Source organism: Motacilla alba, chromosome 26, assembly GCF_015832195.1.
Source record: "Motacilla alba alba isolate MOTALB_02 chromosome 26, Motacilla_alba_V1.0_pri, whole genome shotgun sequence".
NCBI classification, from domain to species: domain Eukaryota; kingdom Metazoa; phylum Chordata; class Aves; order Passeriformes; family Motacillidae; genus Motacilla; species Motacilla alba.
The window spans coordinates 5,339,306-5,354,427 of record NC_052041.1 but is presented as its reverse complement, the minus strand read 5'-3'; the positions used below and the strand labels follow the sequence as shown (position 1 = coordinate 5,354,427).

At 57.5% G+C, this 15,122-nt stretch overlaps 1 protein-coding gene across 1 annotated transcript in view; it reads left to right on the top strand.

The window, feature by feature from the left end:
- Positions 1–15,122, top strand: part of PLXNA2 (plexin A2) — a 134,409-nt gene that overhangs the window by 36,163 nt on the left and 83,124 nt on the right. The window contains exon 4 of the mRNA XM_038162569.1: positions 13,048–13,182. Coding sequence (XP_038018497.1) covers positions 13,048–13,182 — 135 coding nt within the window. The remainder of the gene's footprint in view (positions 1–13,047; positions 13,183–15,122) is intronic.

Sequence of the window (15,122 nt, the reverse complement as noted above, 5' to 3'; positions counted from 1 at the left end):
GAAGGAGTAGAGGTGGCACTGGGACGTGGTTTGGTGGCACGGTGGCACCGGTTGAAGGTCGGGCTTGATGATCTTGGAGGTCTTTTCCAGCCTGAAGGATTCTGTGTTCCACAGGAGAGGGGGGACGGCAGCTTTGGCCGTGGCCCCCAGCCCTGGTGACAGCTGTGTCCCAGCAGGGGTGACACGCTCCAGGCAGTTGGGCTCAGTGGTTCCCTCCGTGGTTCACACTGATACCAAGCACGTTAAAGAGTCCAGCATCAGAGCACACCCACAATTAATAAAATACAGATTTTCATCTGAAATCATTGCCTGAAATAGCTCCCTAATGGAGGGAGGGAGGCTGTGGGGGGACACGGAGAGTGTGTCCTGCCGGGGCACGTCCCCTCAGCCAAGGACTGAGCTCCACCAGTGCCCCCAGCACCCTCCAGACACCCAGCGAGGGGCAGCAGCCAGCAGAGGCCTGGCAGAGCAGGGCACACCACCAGCTCTGGGCCCTAAAGAACAAGAGCCTGTCTGGATAACTCCAGGAAAATCCCACCAGCCTGCAGGATCAGACAATTCCCACCCAAACAACCTGAGGACGGTGAACCCTCAGTCAGGTTCAGCCAAGCAATTCCACGTGGAATGTGGTGAGTTCCTCTGAGGGCTGGTGGGTTCTTCCCCAGGGTAATCCCAGGAGATGCTGTCATGGCCTGAGAAGGGAGAGGCTTCCCCAGGGCACCTCTGAGAGATCCTCTCACGCCCTGAGGAGGGTCAGGTTTGTGCCTGGCAGGAGCTGGCATCGCTGCCTCCCCTCAGCCTGGCTCAGAGAGGCTGTTAAGAAGCAGTTTCAAGTGCAGGCTGAGAGGGAAGCTAAAGTGACCAATAAAGTCTCTCTTCAGCTCTTGTAGAGCCTTTGGGATGCTCTTATAAATCAAAGCCTGCAGGTAGACTCAGGTGCTGGAGCACAGAAGCACAAACAGCATTAATGAGGCTGTGGAACATCATCCCCACGGCGGCAGAAGCAAAGGGGAGGGGGTTTGATCTTGCAGAGCCTGTGCCTCTAATGATGGTGCAAGTCCTTCAGAAGGAAAAAAGGGACAGTCTGAGGAAAAGGACCTTCTGGGCTGGCTCGTTCCCAAAGATCCAGGAGCTGCTCATGTTGCCTGCCTGCTAATTGGAGTTGGCTGTAACTGATTTAGAAAGCGATGGCCTTAGGGAGCTGAGATTGTTGTTTGTGTTTGTCTGGGATTAAATACAGATGGAATTAAAACGAAGGGGGGAAGAAAACCCCACAACAAACCCTCAGTTCCAGGAGGAAGCTTTGATGGAATGAATTCCTGCTGCCGGGCCGGGGTCTTGGTGCCATTCCCATGGAAGCACCAGGGAAACAATGAAAGGGTAGAGACAGAAATAGAAAGCGAAAAGATGAGTGGACTCTGATGAAAGGAGCCGTATCAATAATGAAAACTGGAGGGTTTGAAGCTGCTTTAGAATGAATTTTCAAGGCACAGAGCCCCTGGGGAGCAGGTGAAGGCACAAACCACAGCGCTCCAGATGCTCAGAGCAGGACCCGGCTCCCAGCCAGGCTCTGGCAGCACAAACTGCAGGAGGAGACAGGGAAATACCTGGCGGGTTGGGCTGGCCAGGCCATTTTCCTCCAACACACCAGGAAAATTGGAGTCTCATGGCTTTAGGTCACGGCGAGGTTCCTTCACAGCTGAGTGCAAACCATGACACAACCAATAAATCACGGCAGTGCCAAAGCACGAGGCCGGGAATCATTAGCAGATTTCTCTCTGCAGATGTGGGGGTGTGCGGGGGGCTGTGCTGCTTCTGGAGCAGCGGGAGGAGGAAGGCAAGAAGGAGCTCATCTCCTCTGACATTGAGCAGAGGCCTCGTGCACAGAGGCTGCTGTGGCTGCCAGCACTCCCTCCTGGGAAAATCTGTCCTGGAAGGGAGCTTTGCATATCAGTTCTGAGCCTTGGCTCCGTTCGTAGCCCTTGTTTTAAAAGCTTTAGGAACATTTGATACCTGGTCTCTTTTCAGTGAGGGCAATTCAAAGAACCCCCCCTTGTTGGAACTGCAGCTTCTGGGATGGCAAACAGCCCCGTGGTGTCCCTCAGGTCACCTCAGAGCTGTCTGGAGGTGACTGAGCAGCTCCCTTTCCTCCCAACACCTCCCCCTGCCCCTTTCAGCACCCCTGACACCTCTCCTGGCTGGCTGCAAATCTCCTGCCAGTGCTCATCAGGGTGAATCAGAGCTCCTGAGGTTCCTGGGCCTGGCTGCACACCCAGGGCTGCCTCTGATTCCCAGCAGGCATCCAGGGCTCTGCAGGGATTCAGGCTGCGAGGCTGGGGCTGTGTGATGGCTCTGAGCTGGGGGCTGGTTCTGGGGTCTGCAGTGTCCCAGGCACAAAAACTCAGCCTCTGCAGCAGCAGCAACCAAAACTGCCAAAGCAGAGACCAAGACCTTTCTCCAAAAGCAGAAAAACCCTTTGTGACACTGCCCAGGATGAGGAACAAAATCCTCCTTGAGACACTCCAGCGATACTCCCACAATAATATCACTTTCAAACCTGTGTTTCAGAGGCTGGTATTGAGTCTGGAGATGAAGGTGTGACTGCTGAGAGCTGGAGGTGTCTGTGGTTTGTCACAGGTGAATTTCAGAAAGAAAACAGAAATATTTGACAGTGGCTTCAGCAGCTCAGCTCCTTGTTCCTGGGGACGGATGAAATGGTTAAGTGAAGGTGTCTTCTCTCTGTGCTTTCTTGGTTTCTCTGCCTCCCTGTTGGCACTCACATCCACATTCTCTGTTCCTCTCCCATCTGCTTCCCCTTCCCAAAATTCGAACATTTCACTCTTAAAATTCTGCCTTCATGTATATGAATGAAAGGGAAAAATATCACAGCAAGCCATGAGGGCTGGGCGCCTGGGACGGATGCTGATCTGCACCACAGAGCCCCTCTGAGCATCCCCACCAGGAGCCAGTTTCTCCACCGGGGTCTCAGTTGTGACTCTCAGATGCTGAATTTGGGCGGGCAGGGCCGGTGTGTCCCAAAATCTCGGTGTGATCGCCGGGATGGGGGAACCATCACCAGCAGAGAGGGGGCTCCGGGTGAGCTGCTGGCCCTGCTCCCTGCCCAGCCCCTCGGGGTGTAACTGGAGCAGCACTCTGGGGAGGTGAGGCCCTGGCAGCAGTGGAAGCTCTCAGAGCAGTTTGGGGGAGCAGCCCGTGAGGACAGCACAGGGGGAGTTGCTGCAGTGTTGAATTACTGAGCCACACACGCAGTGTTTGCCTAACCAGCTAGACCTGAATTGCTGTTCAAACACTGCTCTGCTGCCTGACGTTGGCAATTAGGGAGCTAATTACACTGGATTAGGGTTTTTCTCTTAATTACATGAAAAATTTAGCGCGGCTGATGTTCACGAGGCTGCAGGGGATTAGGGCGGAAGCCATGTGTTTATCTCCAGGTCAATGATGGAGCGGAGCAGGAATGTGCTGGGGCTCTGGCTCTGCCACCCCTGCGCCAGCCTGGGCCCAGCTCCTGCTGCTGATGCCGGCCCGGGGGCACCAGGAGGGGCTGGCTGCGCTGCCTGCTGGGGAAGCAGAGCAGGGCTGGGGGCAGAGCTGCCTCTGTCCTGCTCCTGTGGGGTTTGACAGCTCTGGGCAGCTCTGTTCCACCTCTCCTCTGCTCAGCAACCACAGGCAAAGCCTTCAGCACGGAGCCAGCTCGGGCTGCCGTGTCCTGCTGGACCAGGGTGTTCAGGCTGTGCTGCTCGTGCGTTCCAAACCCATTTCCAGCTCCAGCCCTGCAGCCGCAGCCCCTTTGCCCCTTTTCCCCCTCCCTCCTCCCGGTCTGGGGGTGTCTGGCATCACTTTGAGCTCTGCCTGCGTTGTTGCTCCCCCTGCCCTCGTGTCCCTGTGCCACCAACAGAGAGCTGTGGCACCCGTGAAGTGACCCTGTGGGTGCCACCAAGGCCAGCAGCAAGGCTTTGGGCACATCCTCTCAGCTCTTTGTGTTTTCCCTGTGAAGGAGGTGGAGAGGGAAGCTCTGCGTGCCCCGGTGGCTCTGCCAGGACAGGCCAGGGCTGCGCTGCCCTGCGGGGAATTTCACAGTGCTTCAAGTCAAAGGCAGCCCTGAGCCCTGGCTCAGAGCTGCACACAGACTCCTGCACACGCCTCTCCTCCCCCGGCTGAACTTGAATTCAACTCTGAATTTGGGTATTTGAGCAGCAGCAAGCTGATCCTGCCACCCGGGCAGGGCAGGGCAGGGCCAGAGGGACAGGGACAGAGGGACAGGGACAGAGGGACAGAGGCACAGGGACAGAGGCACAGGGACAGACGTGTGCTCTGAGCCCAGCCCAGCAAATCCCACTGCATGCACGGCCGTGCCGAGCAGCGTTCCATGTGTTGCATGCACAGATTATGGAGAGCCAGTTCATCTGCTTATCTGCTGATTAATTCTGAGATGCTGCAAAGGGCATGTGCCGAGGGCTTAGGGAGTTACAGCGCCGAGATGGAAGAGATTTTGCTTTTTATTTTTATTTTTATCCTTGATCTGCCCCAGAATAGCACTGGGGAAGCAGCTCAGAGGGGCAGCAGGAGCTTTCCTCACACACCAGGAACCTGAGCTCTGTCTGACGGAGACTGGGGCATGAATGAGCAGACAGGGAGAGATTCAGCCCCAGGGGTTCACATTGCACAGCCTCCCACCAGGAGTCCTCCACGCTCCCAGGACAGGGAATGTCCCAGCACACGTCCCTGGCCCCAGCCAGCCCTGCAGGTGCTGCCTGGTGCCTCCCTGCAGGTGACACATTGCTGCAGCCCCTGGGTGCCCAGGGGTGCTGAAGCAGCCCCAAACACGGAGCCTGTCCCTGCTGGGGCTCTGCCGCAGCCCAGGCAGGCTGCAGGAGCAGGGCAGGCTGCAGGGAGCCCTGGGGCAGTGCCAGCTTGCCCGGGGCTCTCTGTCCTCACACGGCCTCCCCGCAGGGCTGCTCCTGCTCCAGCCTCTCTGGGGACACACACCCAGCCCTTTGTGAGGCCCTGCCCCAATTCACGACCCAAAAAATGCTCATTGCCACCTGCAGCTCTGCGTCCTGCTGGGCAGGAGTGCCTGGAGACTCGTTTCCCTCATTTCCCGGGATCTGAGCTAAGCTGAGCGCTCGGTAATTTTCTCACATCCTCTGCCCCAGCAAGGTTAGATGTGATCAGTAACACATGACTGGCTCTGCATGCACAAGTGAAACCAAAAATATGCACGGCCTCCTTGTTCACCTGCTCACTCCTGCCTGACCCAGAGCGGCGCAGAACCACCAGGCAGGATTTATCCACAGCTTTATACACCCCAAAGACAATACAATTTGGATTCTCATATTTCCTTCTGGGATTTGGCCCTCGGCAGCTCCGGGTTTGGCTCATGTTCCAGCATCCCCGGGAGGTGCCGGGCAGGAAATCGAAGCCATTTGAAACATATTACTTACATGATGTTTTCAAAAAGGAAAGAGAATAATATTTCCTGAGGAACTCTGTGGCTCCCACCTGATCAGCTGGAAGCCGTGGCTTTGGAGAAACAGGGTTTTTGTGTGGCAATTTTTGACAGTCATTTAGTTTTTTCCTCCTTGGGGAGAATCGCGACTCACTGAAGCTCATTTGGAGCAAACTTCGCATTAGACAGTCTTGTCTAAGTGGCTTTTGATGCCATTTTACATGGCCACTCAAGGTCAACAAGGCAAACTAAGCAGGACCAATCCCTTCAGCTGTGAAATGCAGAGCTGGAGGAAGATGTTCCTGGGGAGAGAGAGCCTGGCACGGAGCTGTGCAGGATCATTCAGCTGGAAGGGCACAGGTGAGGTGTGGACAGATAACACAGATGCAGGGCTATTTCGGGGGCTTTGGGCAGGAGCTGCAAATGGTTTGTGACAAGCAGATACCTGCTGCCTCCCTCGCCCTAAATAACACCAGAATAACACCAGCTCTGGGCTTGCTCCGTGTTTTCTGTCCCTCGCAGAGCCGAGGCTCAGCCCTCAGCCCTGTTTTCCTTCACCTGGGCTTGCCCTCACTCCCCAAATGGCTCTCACGCCTCCTCCACCCCTAAGCGTGCCCTGCAGGCAGAGCGGGGCAGTTTTGGGTTTCTGTCCTGGCTCGTGTTCCCCTTTGGGTCCCTCTAACACCCAGCCCAGCCTTGGCTCAGGGCAAAGGGGAGAACGAGGGCAGAGAGTGGGAACAGGCAGGGAATGACCCTGCCCAGGGTTTGTGGCACCCGGAGGGCTGAGGGGCAGCCTGGGCCGCGCTCACCCAGCCGACCCTGCAGTGCATCCCCAGCCCACGGAGAGCAGGATGCTGTAGGAATGGAAACCCCTCTGCCTGCTCCTGGAGCTGTCCTGCCCTTTCCTCACCTGCGCTCCCATTTGCTTCCCAGCCGGCAGGAGCTGGATTGAAGCTGGATTGAGGCTGGATTGAGGCTGGATTGAAGCTGGATTGAAGCTGGATTGAGGCTGGATTGAAGCTGGATTGAAGCTGGATTGAGGCTGGATTGAGGCTGGATTGAAGCTGGATTGAAGCTGGATTGAAGCTGGATTGAAGCTGGATTGAAGCTGGATTGAAGCTGGATTGAGGCTGGATTGAAGCTGGATTGAGGCTGGATTGAAGCCGGATTGAAGCTGGATTGAAGCCGGATTGAAGCCGGATTGAAGCTGGATTGAAGCTGGATTGAAGCTGGATTGAAGCTGGATTGAGGCTGGATTGAAGCTGGATTGAGGCTGGATTGAAGCCGGATTGAAGCTGGATTGAAGCCGGATTGAAGCCGGATTGAAGCTGGATTGAAGCTGGATTGAAGCTGGATTGAGGCTGGATTGAAGCCGGATTGAAGCTGGATTGAGGCTGCACAGAGCAGGGGCAGCAGGGCAGGGGCAGGGGGAGCAGAGGCTGAGCAGCAGCAAGGGCTCAGCAGCAGAGCCCGTGGCACAGCAATGCCCACCTCGTTCCTGCCTCTGGGAGGCCAAACTCCATCCCTTTGATGGTTTCCCTGCCCGCTGCCACAGTGGAAAGCCGGGAGCAGAGCAGGGCTGGTAGCAATCCTTCCCAGTGCCCAGAGGAGCACCGAGACACCTCCCCAAAAATCAAACAGGAGGGGAAAGGGAGAAGGGGATTATTGCTGAACAGAGGGAAGGGGTGTCCCCGCTGCCTGGGGACAGATTAGAGAGCTCAGGGTTTGGGGCCTGAGCTCTCCCCCTCCTGGGCAGGACACCCCTGAGTGTTCCACCCTTTGAGGGTTGTGCTTGGTGCTGCTGGAAGGTGCAGGGCTGCTGGCCCCGGACCCCCAGCAATTGTCTCTGTGCAACAAGTGCTCCAAAGGAAGCAGCTCTGCTCCTGCTCGGCATTCCCTGATCCCTGGAGCCCCCCACGTTAGCAGCCTTTGCCTCCTGCTTTTGTACCGAGCCCTCTCCCGCACTGGATTTCCTCAGTACTAGAGCAGAAAATCTTCTGGGCACCTCATGCACCATTTTCTAGATCTCTCTGCTGGTTTGGGCTGATTTAGGGCTGGTCTGTGCCTTGCAGAGGTGGCTCCAGCACCAGGGTGTGCAGAATGGGAAGGAGCTTCCCTCTGGATGGTTGGGAGGGAGAGCTGGGCCTCCAGGAGAAGACAATGCTGCTGATTCCAAGCACCATCCAAAGCAATCCAGCCTCGCCAGCCCAAATTTCATTCTAATGAATCCATCCCCGGAAGAATACTACTTAATTAATTAGCAGCTCATTTGCATGAGGTGGCATGTTATTAAAGTTGTGCTGCTGCAAGTAGGGCTGTGACAAGGTGTGAGCTGACAGCTTTTCAAATAAAAAGTCTTTTCAAGGAATGATCTCCTGAACTGGCAGCTTTGTTCTAAACGAGCCTCTCGTGCAGTAATAAATTAAAGACACGGGGCTGCTGATTAGGCTCTGCATGGTGCCTCTGTGCCACCCTCCCTGCCTCATCCTGCACGAGCAGCTCTGCACGAGGGTGGAGGGAAGAACCTCTCCAGTGGCAATTTCTCTTAAGGGTTTGTCCTGCCAGGATGGCTGAGCTGCTGCTTCACCCCAACAAGTGGCTCCTTCCCCTCCAGAACCCTGCAGAAAGGCAGCAAGGGATCCTCCTCCCGGTCTCTTTCCTCGTGGGAGGGGGAAGAGCTGTGTTGATGGAAGAAATGTTTGTGAAATCTCCTCTCCTGGCAGATCCAGCACTGTGGGGTGCAGTGTGGGGCAGGGAGGCTGGGCAGAGGCTGGGGCTCCCTGCCTGCCCTGCTCGGGTGCTGCCCCCCTTACCTGCCCACCCTGCTCCCCTCTGCCCACCCTGCTCCCCTCTGCCCACCCCCTGGAATGCTGAGGAACGAGCCCGGGCCCAGCTGCTCAGCCAGGAGAGTCAGAGGTCCTGCAAGGGAGGAATTGTCTGAGCCAAGGGCAATTTATCCATTGGAAAGGCGGGCTCCAGGTGAGAGGGGACCCCGAGGCCCTCCTGGGGGGCAGGGGGAGCCGGGGCAGTGTTGGGATGATCCACCAGGGCCTGGCATGCAGACTTTGTGCAGGCTTTCCCCCCAGGGTTCTGCGAGGGCAGCCCCAGCAGTGATCAGTGAGAGTATTTAATGTTCAGCTGGACAGTGTGAGCTGGGAGGGGATGGATTTTCTCCTCCCTCGGGGAGCAGAGCTGGTCCCAGGAGCTGCTTTGCTCCCAGCCTGACAGTGCCACGGGCTCCTGCAGGGACCCATCCATGGAGGCTGTGGGGCAAAGACAAAGGTGATGCCCACGGTGACAGAACCATTCCGTCCTGATCTGGGAGAAGCGCACAAAGAAAATGTGACAGGAGAGGAAGAGCCTGGGAGATGAGGGAGCCTGCAGGTAATGAAGTTAATTTGATCTGCTGATTTGAATGGAATGTGCATGTAAGGCTTGTCATTAGCTTTCTCATGGACACTTCTGTGGTTTAAAGGAAAGATACCTAGTGGGATTCCTGTTGCACCTGAATTCTGAGGGGAGATTTCCCACGTGGAGCCCAGCCCCCTTCCTGCTGCTCCTGCCTGAGGGAAGGCTGGGCTGCTCCCCTGGATGGGGACATGGTGAGGGATCCTGCTTTTTGGGTAATAATTTGGAGTTCCAGTTCTGGATTCTCTCCTCCTGGAGGTTGCTGTGGGGTTCAGAGGAGGCAGGACCAGGAGAATCGTGCAGGGCCAGCTTTTCCCTTCACTGCCATTACAAAAATGAGCAAGTTCAGGCAGTGCCTGCTGCTCCTGGCCCTGGGAATCCTCTCAGGAGCCCCTCCACTGCTTCCCTTCTTTCCACATGGAAGCCCAAAGTGCTTTGGGACCCATCAGGCACCTGCAGAGGTGGGGAGAAGCTGCAGCTCCCGAGGAGTTAATGGTGGCCCTGCTGCAGGACCCCGGCCGGGCAATCAGCCCCCTCACTCATGGGCTTATTCAGCTGTTTTTGTCTGGCACCAGGAATTCCATCCTGAGTCAGCCTGGTGGAAACACCCCTAATGAAAACAGACAGGTAATTTAATCACGGAAAGTTCCTGCAAAGAGATTCGATGTCTTCTAATGGGAGCCTGCTGGGAGGGAAGGCAGAGCTATCCCAGCACTGGCACTGCCCGGGCACAGCACCCGAGGGGAGCTTCCCTACACGAGGTGTGCTGGAGCTCCATGTCAGATCAGATCCTCGAGTGGCTCCCACGCGGTGCCACAATGCGGCATTGTGCTAATCTCTGGTGATAAAGCCCAGCTTAGCCTGCAGCTGCATTGTGGGGGTATTAGAGAGCTCAGCGTGAGCCCGGCTCTGCAGGGCTCCCTGCACCCAGCACATCCTGCTCCTCCAGCGCCGCTCCCCTGCGAGCAGGGATGAGTTTGGATTTGCAGATTATGTCATTAGGCACTTCTCAGGAGAGATTTGTAAACATCCAGCAGGAGGGAAGGGCTGGACGTGGCCCAGCAGCTCCTCGGCTTGCTGTCCGAGTGCAGCAGCCCGTGCTGTGTCCTCCTGGGCTCTGCTGTCCCTCCGATTCCTGTTTCCAGCTCGCTGAGGTGCCTCTCCCCACACCCGTGCTCCTCCCATCCCCACCCTGCTTCCCTCTGTGCCCCCCTCCCGAACCCTTCCCACGCCCATCGCCCTGCCAGGGAGGGGACAGACAGGGACAGGGAGGCGACAGGAGCGCACAGGCCGTGGAGCCCAGCCCTGTCCTGTGTTCCACTCTCCCCCAGGACGAGCCCTGGCCTCATTCGGGATGAGCCCGGAGGCGCAGGGCTGCTCCCACCCCCTGCTCCGGGGACAGCTCAGGAGCTGTCAGGCCCCGGGAGGGCACCCATACGTGAGGCAGAGGAATCATTTCCCTCTCCAAACGTCAACACGAAGCTTCCTGCTGTGTGAGATGATCCCTTTCTTCTTCCTCGGCCGCAGGAATCATCGCTCTTCTCTGACATCATCATTTGTTGCCATGGGAACCGAGCCCTGAGCAAGAGATGCAGCGGAGCATCCTGGTGCCACCGGGTGCCCCTCGGCCTGGGCTGGGGGCTCCGGGTGTTCTGCGGGTTCAACACCCACCCAGGGAGGGGAGCAGCGTGCTCTGCTGTCCCCTCGTCCTGTGCCCTGGGCCACCTCACGGTGACAGAGTCCCTGAGAGCCCCGGGGCTGCTCCCTGGCCCCTGTGGGGGCAGCAGGGCACGGGCAGTGCCCAGCACCCCGTGCTGTGCCCCAGAACTCCATTCCAGGCACCGAGCCCGTTCCAGGCTCCCCTTCCAGGCACAGCTCCGAGCCCTCAGGCGGGCTGGAGGAGCCGTGGGGCGCTGCCTCCAGCCCAGAGCTGCAATTCCCAGTTGGAATGGGTCTGCACCAGCCTTGTCCAGCGGTATCTCTCTTTATTAGCCCTGTCTGACCTCATTACTAGAAAGAAGCTCAATTTAACGAGCTGCCGGTGCCCTGAGGGAACTCTGGAAAACAGTTGTTTTTCACAAAGGCTGCTGATCCTTCATGTCCGGGCTTCCATTCCTGTCTGGCCATTAATCAGGCCTTTGCATGCTGCTGGCTGTGGAGCCCTGGCAGCCCCGCGTTCCTGCTCTTCATTCCTCGGGTGATTTCTGTCCCTCTGTCCCTGCTGCAGGCTGCTGGCTCCCCGAGCGGCGTGGCAGCACCCAGTAAGGCACTGGGCTCATCCTGGTGTGAGTCTGCCTCTGATTCTTGGTATTTCACGGGGGCTGTGACGATCCTAACGCTCACAGATGGAATTAAAGCGGGATTTGACCTCCTGCCTTTCGGGGGATTTTGCTTTCTGACAATTCAGGGCTTTCGAGGCAGGCTTGGGCTGGCAGCTGAATCCTGCCGGGGGCTCCTGTGCCTGACTGTGGGTGTTCCACAGATCGCTCACATTGCCACCTGATGTTCCTCTGCAGCACTGAACGCTCGGGAGGTAAAGGGAAAAAGAGAGAAATCCAGAAAATAAATGTGTTTGTGTGCAGCCAACATGTCTGTGCATGGCAGGAGGCACCGGGGCTCCTTCCAAGGGGAGGATTTATTTGGAGAGGGCGCAGGGGAGCAGCTCTGCTCTCCCAGTGTGAAAATCTCCCGGTATTTCCAGCTGGGGTGGCTCATTCCTCAGCTAAACCACAAGGTGCTTCACAACCTGCTCTCTTCGCTCCCGGGGTCGTGCACCAGAAAAGCGAGTCAGTCCTTTCTGTGCCCCGAAGGTTTGGCCTCCGGCTTTTCCTGCCTTTTGCTCCGTTATTTATGCAGCCAGGCCGGGAACACCGGGCAGCAGACAGGGCTGGGGCAGCACAGCCCGGCGGGAGCCGCTGGCACCTCTGGGATAAGGGGTTTTCCTGGAGCCGTGTTCCCCCTCCTGGATGGGCAGCAGGCACATCCCGGCAATTCCCGGCAATTCCCGACACATTCCTGGCTCAGTCCCGGCTCATTCCCAGCAAATTCCCGACAATTCCCGACAGTTCCTGGCTCATTCCCGGCACATTCCTGGCACATCCCAGCACATTCCCGACAATTCCCGGCAATTCCCAGAACATTCCCGGCAATTCCCGGTACATCCCTGGCACATCCCGGCAATTCCCAGCAATTCCCGGCAATTCCCAGCACATTCCTGACAATTCCCGGTACATCCTTGGCACATTCCCGGCACATCCCGGCAATTCCCGGCTCATCCCCGGCTCATCCCCGGCTCCAGGCCAGCAGCGCGGCCGCTGCGGGCCCGTGGCTCCCCCAGCCCCGCGCACGCCGCGCTCCCGTCCCGCGGCTCTCCAAACGCGCAGATCCTGGTGGGAAAGACAACGCGAAGAGTTTGTTTCTCCCGCTCCCCTCCCGGCGCACGGCCCCCGAGGCCATCAATTATTAACTGGGGGAACAGAAGGCGTTTCCTCCGCAGCAGCGGCGGCTGGCAGCGATGGGGCTTGTCACAGCCCGGGCAGGTGCTCCTGCGGGAGCAGGGCGGTGTTTGGGAGGGATGGAGGGATGCTTGGACCGGGCGGTGCCGTGCCAGAGCTCTGCTGGCTCAGCAGCGCGGCCCGGGCTGGCCTTGCCTCACTGAATCCTGCAGACAGGAAAGCGGCAGCAGCATCTCCAGGTTTTCAGCGGGGATGATGCTCCAGGAGGATTCCGTGGCAGGAAGAGGTGATGGAGATTATCCAAGTGTCATTCTGTGGGTGTCTAGGGAATTAAAAAATACCTCTGCAGCATCTTGGCTTTGCCGTTGGCTGTAGAGTTTTGTGGTCTCCTTTCCGGTTTATTTTAGAGACAATCTTTAAAGTTTACAATTTTCCTTCCCCCTGGATGGTCAGTCACGGCTCGCTGGAGGTCTCTGTGCTCGCCTTGCAACCACAAAACTCTCTCATTATTTCTCCTGGACTGGCAAAATCACACTGGCGGCAGTGCAGACGGACCCTTTGCTCCAGCTCCTGCTCCCACACGCTGCCTCCGCTCCGTCCGCAGTTCGGAGCTGCGATTTTCGGATTCATTCCTTTCCCCACCTTGTCCCCCTCCTCCCCTCACCCCAAAACAAAGCTGTGAGGTGCCCTCTGACCTGTGTGTGTTTTCTGCTGCAGATCCGGGCGGATGGGCCGCCCCAGGGCGGGATCCAGTACGAGGTGGTGCCGGTGTTCAAGGACGGCAGCCCGGTGCTGCGGGACATGGCCTTCTCCACCGACCACAAGTACCTGTACGTCATGTCAGAGCGCCAGGTGAGTGCCTGCTGCCCTGCCCTGCCCTGCCCGGGGCACTGCAGCTCCCTCCCCTCCGCGGTGTGCTCTGGAGCTCAGCCCCGAGGTGCTGGATGTTGGAGCGCCAGGAGGAGCTCGGATTTTTCCGCCCCTGAGCAGAGATTGGCATCAGTGCTTGGGAAGAGCTGAACCTGCTTGTTCCTGGCTTTGAGTGATGGGAACGGAGCTGGTTTGGGGCTCTGAGATGGGCATCAGTGCTTGGGGAGAGCTGAACCTGCTTGTTCCTGGCTGGAAGAGATGGGAACGGAGCTGGTCTGGGGCTCTGAGCCGTTCCTGCCTCGGCCCTGGGCTGCAGGGGTTCCTTGGTTATAAAGTCATTTGAAAGCAAGGAGGGAATGTTTGAGAAGAGTTTGAGCAAAGTCTTGTCCCTGCTGAAAACCTCGAGTGAATCCCTGAGGCTGAGGAAGGCATTTTGTGCTTGTTGGAGCCGCTCAGGGACAGACACTTGCACGAGCAGCCACAAATTTCAGATCCCACCCAGCTCGGGCTGGGATCACGTGGCAAGAATGAGGATCTGTGCAAACTTTGCAAGTGAATTATTTTATTCAAATGTTAATGCTTGGTCACTGTGCAGGAGCCACGGGCTGCCCATGCTGCCAGCAGGGAGGGAAGGACCCAGTGTGGATCTCAAACAGTTGAGGAACTGTTTTCATTAGGAGCAAAGTCCAGGGGGAATGCCTCCAACTCATCTTTCATGAGGCAAGAGCGTCTTAATATTCATCAAAGCACTAATTTGCTTAATTGTGAAACAAAAAGATGTGAAGAGAATTAGCAAATAATAGAATATTCCTGGAACATTAATTCAATTTCCAGCCACGGCTCTGCCTTGGGGAGACTCCGGGAGCTGGGGGCTGTTGCCTCTCATTCCTTGCAGGGTTTGCCACGGGATTCGCCTGTCGCCCTTGCAGCAATGCGTGCTCTGGGTCCCAAAATCCCAGCATCCCATGCACAGGGACGCTGTCAGCTCCTGTGACCCCTGTGCCCCCATCCTGCAGAGTGATAGGTCAGCAAAGTGCAGCCAAGAAGATATTTTCCCTGGTTCTCTATAAAGGAGGCTGATGATTGAAAAGGGGTCGGCACCAGGAAGGGAAGGGAGGTCCAGCAGCTCCAGAGGGTGAGGCTGTAAATGGTGGGAGGTGCCCTCAGAAGGACTGAGAATATACAGCAAAAAAGTGGCCTCTGAAGGCTGGAAATGGAGAGCAAACTGGAATTTGCCTCAGCAGAATGCCACAGGGATTAACTGCTGTGCTGCAGTTAACTGGGGGAGGATTGCCCAGAGCTGGGGTTTGAGATGTGAGACAGAGCCAGGCCAGTGCCTGCGTCCACACACAGCCCTCGAGGGACGGCTGGGGGTGTGCCATTCACCTGGGGATGGTGCTGGGGGTGTGCCATTCACCTGGGGATGGTGCTGGGGTTTGTGCTGTTCACCTGGGAAAGGTGCTCCCCAGCAGCTGATGGCACCTCCTGAGCCCCTCTGGGCATGGGGACAGCCCTGGGACAGCCCTGGGACAAGCTGTGGGGCTGTGGGGATGGGGATGGAGCTGTGGGGATGGAGCTATGGGGCTGTGGGGATGTGGAGATGCGGCTGTGGGGATGGGGATGGGGCTGCGAGGATAGGGATGTGGGGATGGGGCTGTGGGGATGGGGATGTGGGGATGGGGCTGTGGAGCTGTGGGGCTGTGGGGCTGTGAAGATGGGGCTGTGGAGATGCTTCCCACAAAGGATGGAGGGAGCTCCTCGGCACAGAGCCCAGCTCCCTTCTGTGCAGGCAGCAGCCAGGACCAGCTTTGTGCAGAACTGCAGGGAAAAGAGCCTCTCCCTGCTCAGATCTGGAGCTGTGGCTGCAGGCACAGCCCTTCCCCATCCCCTGGCTCCTGTCCCAGCCCTGTCTGTGCTTTGCT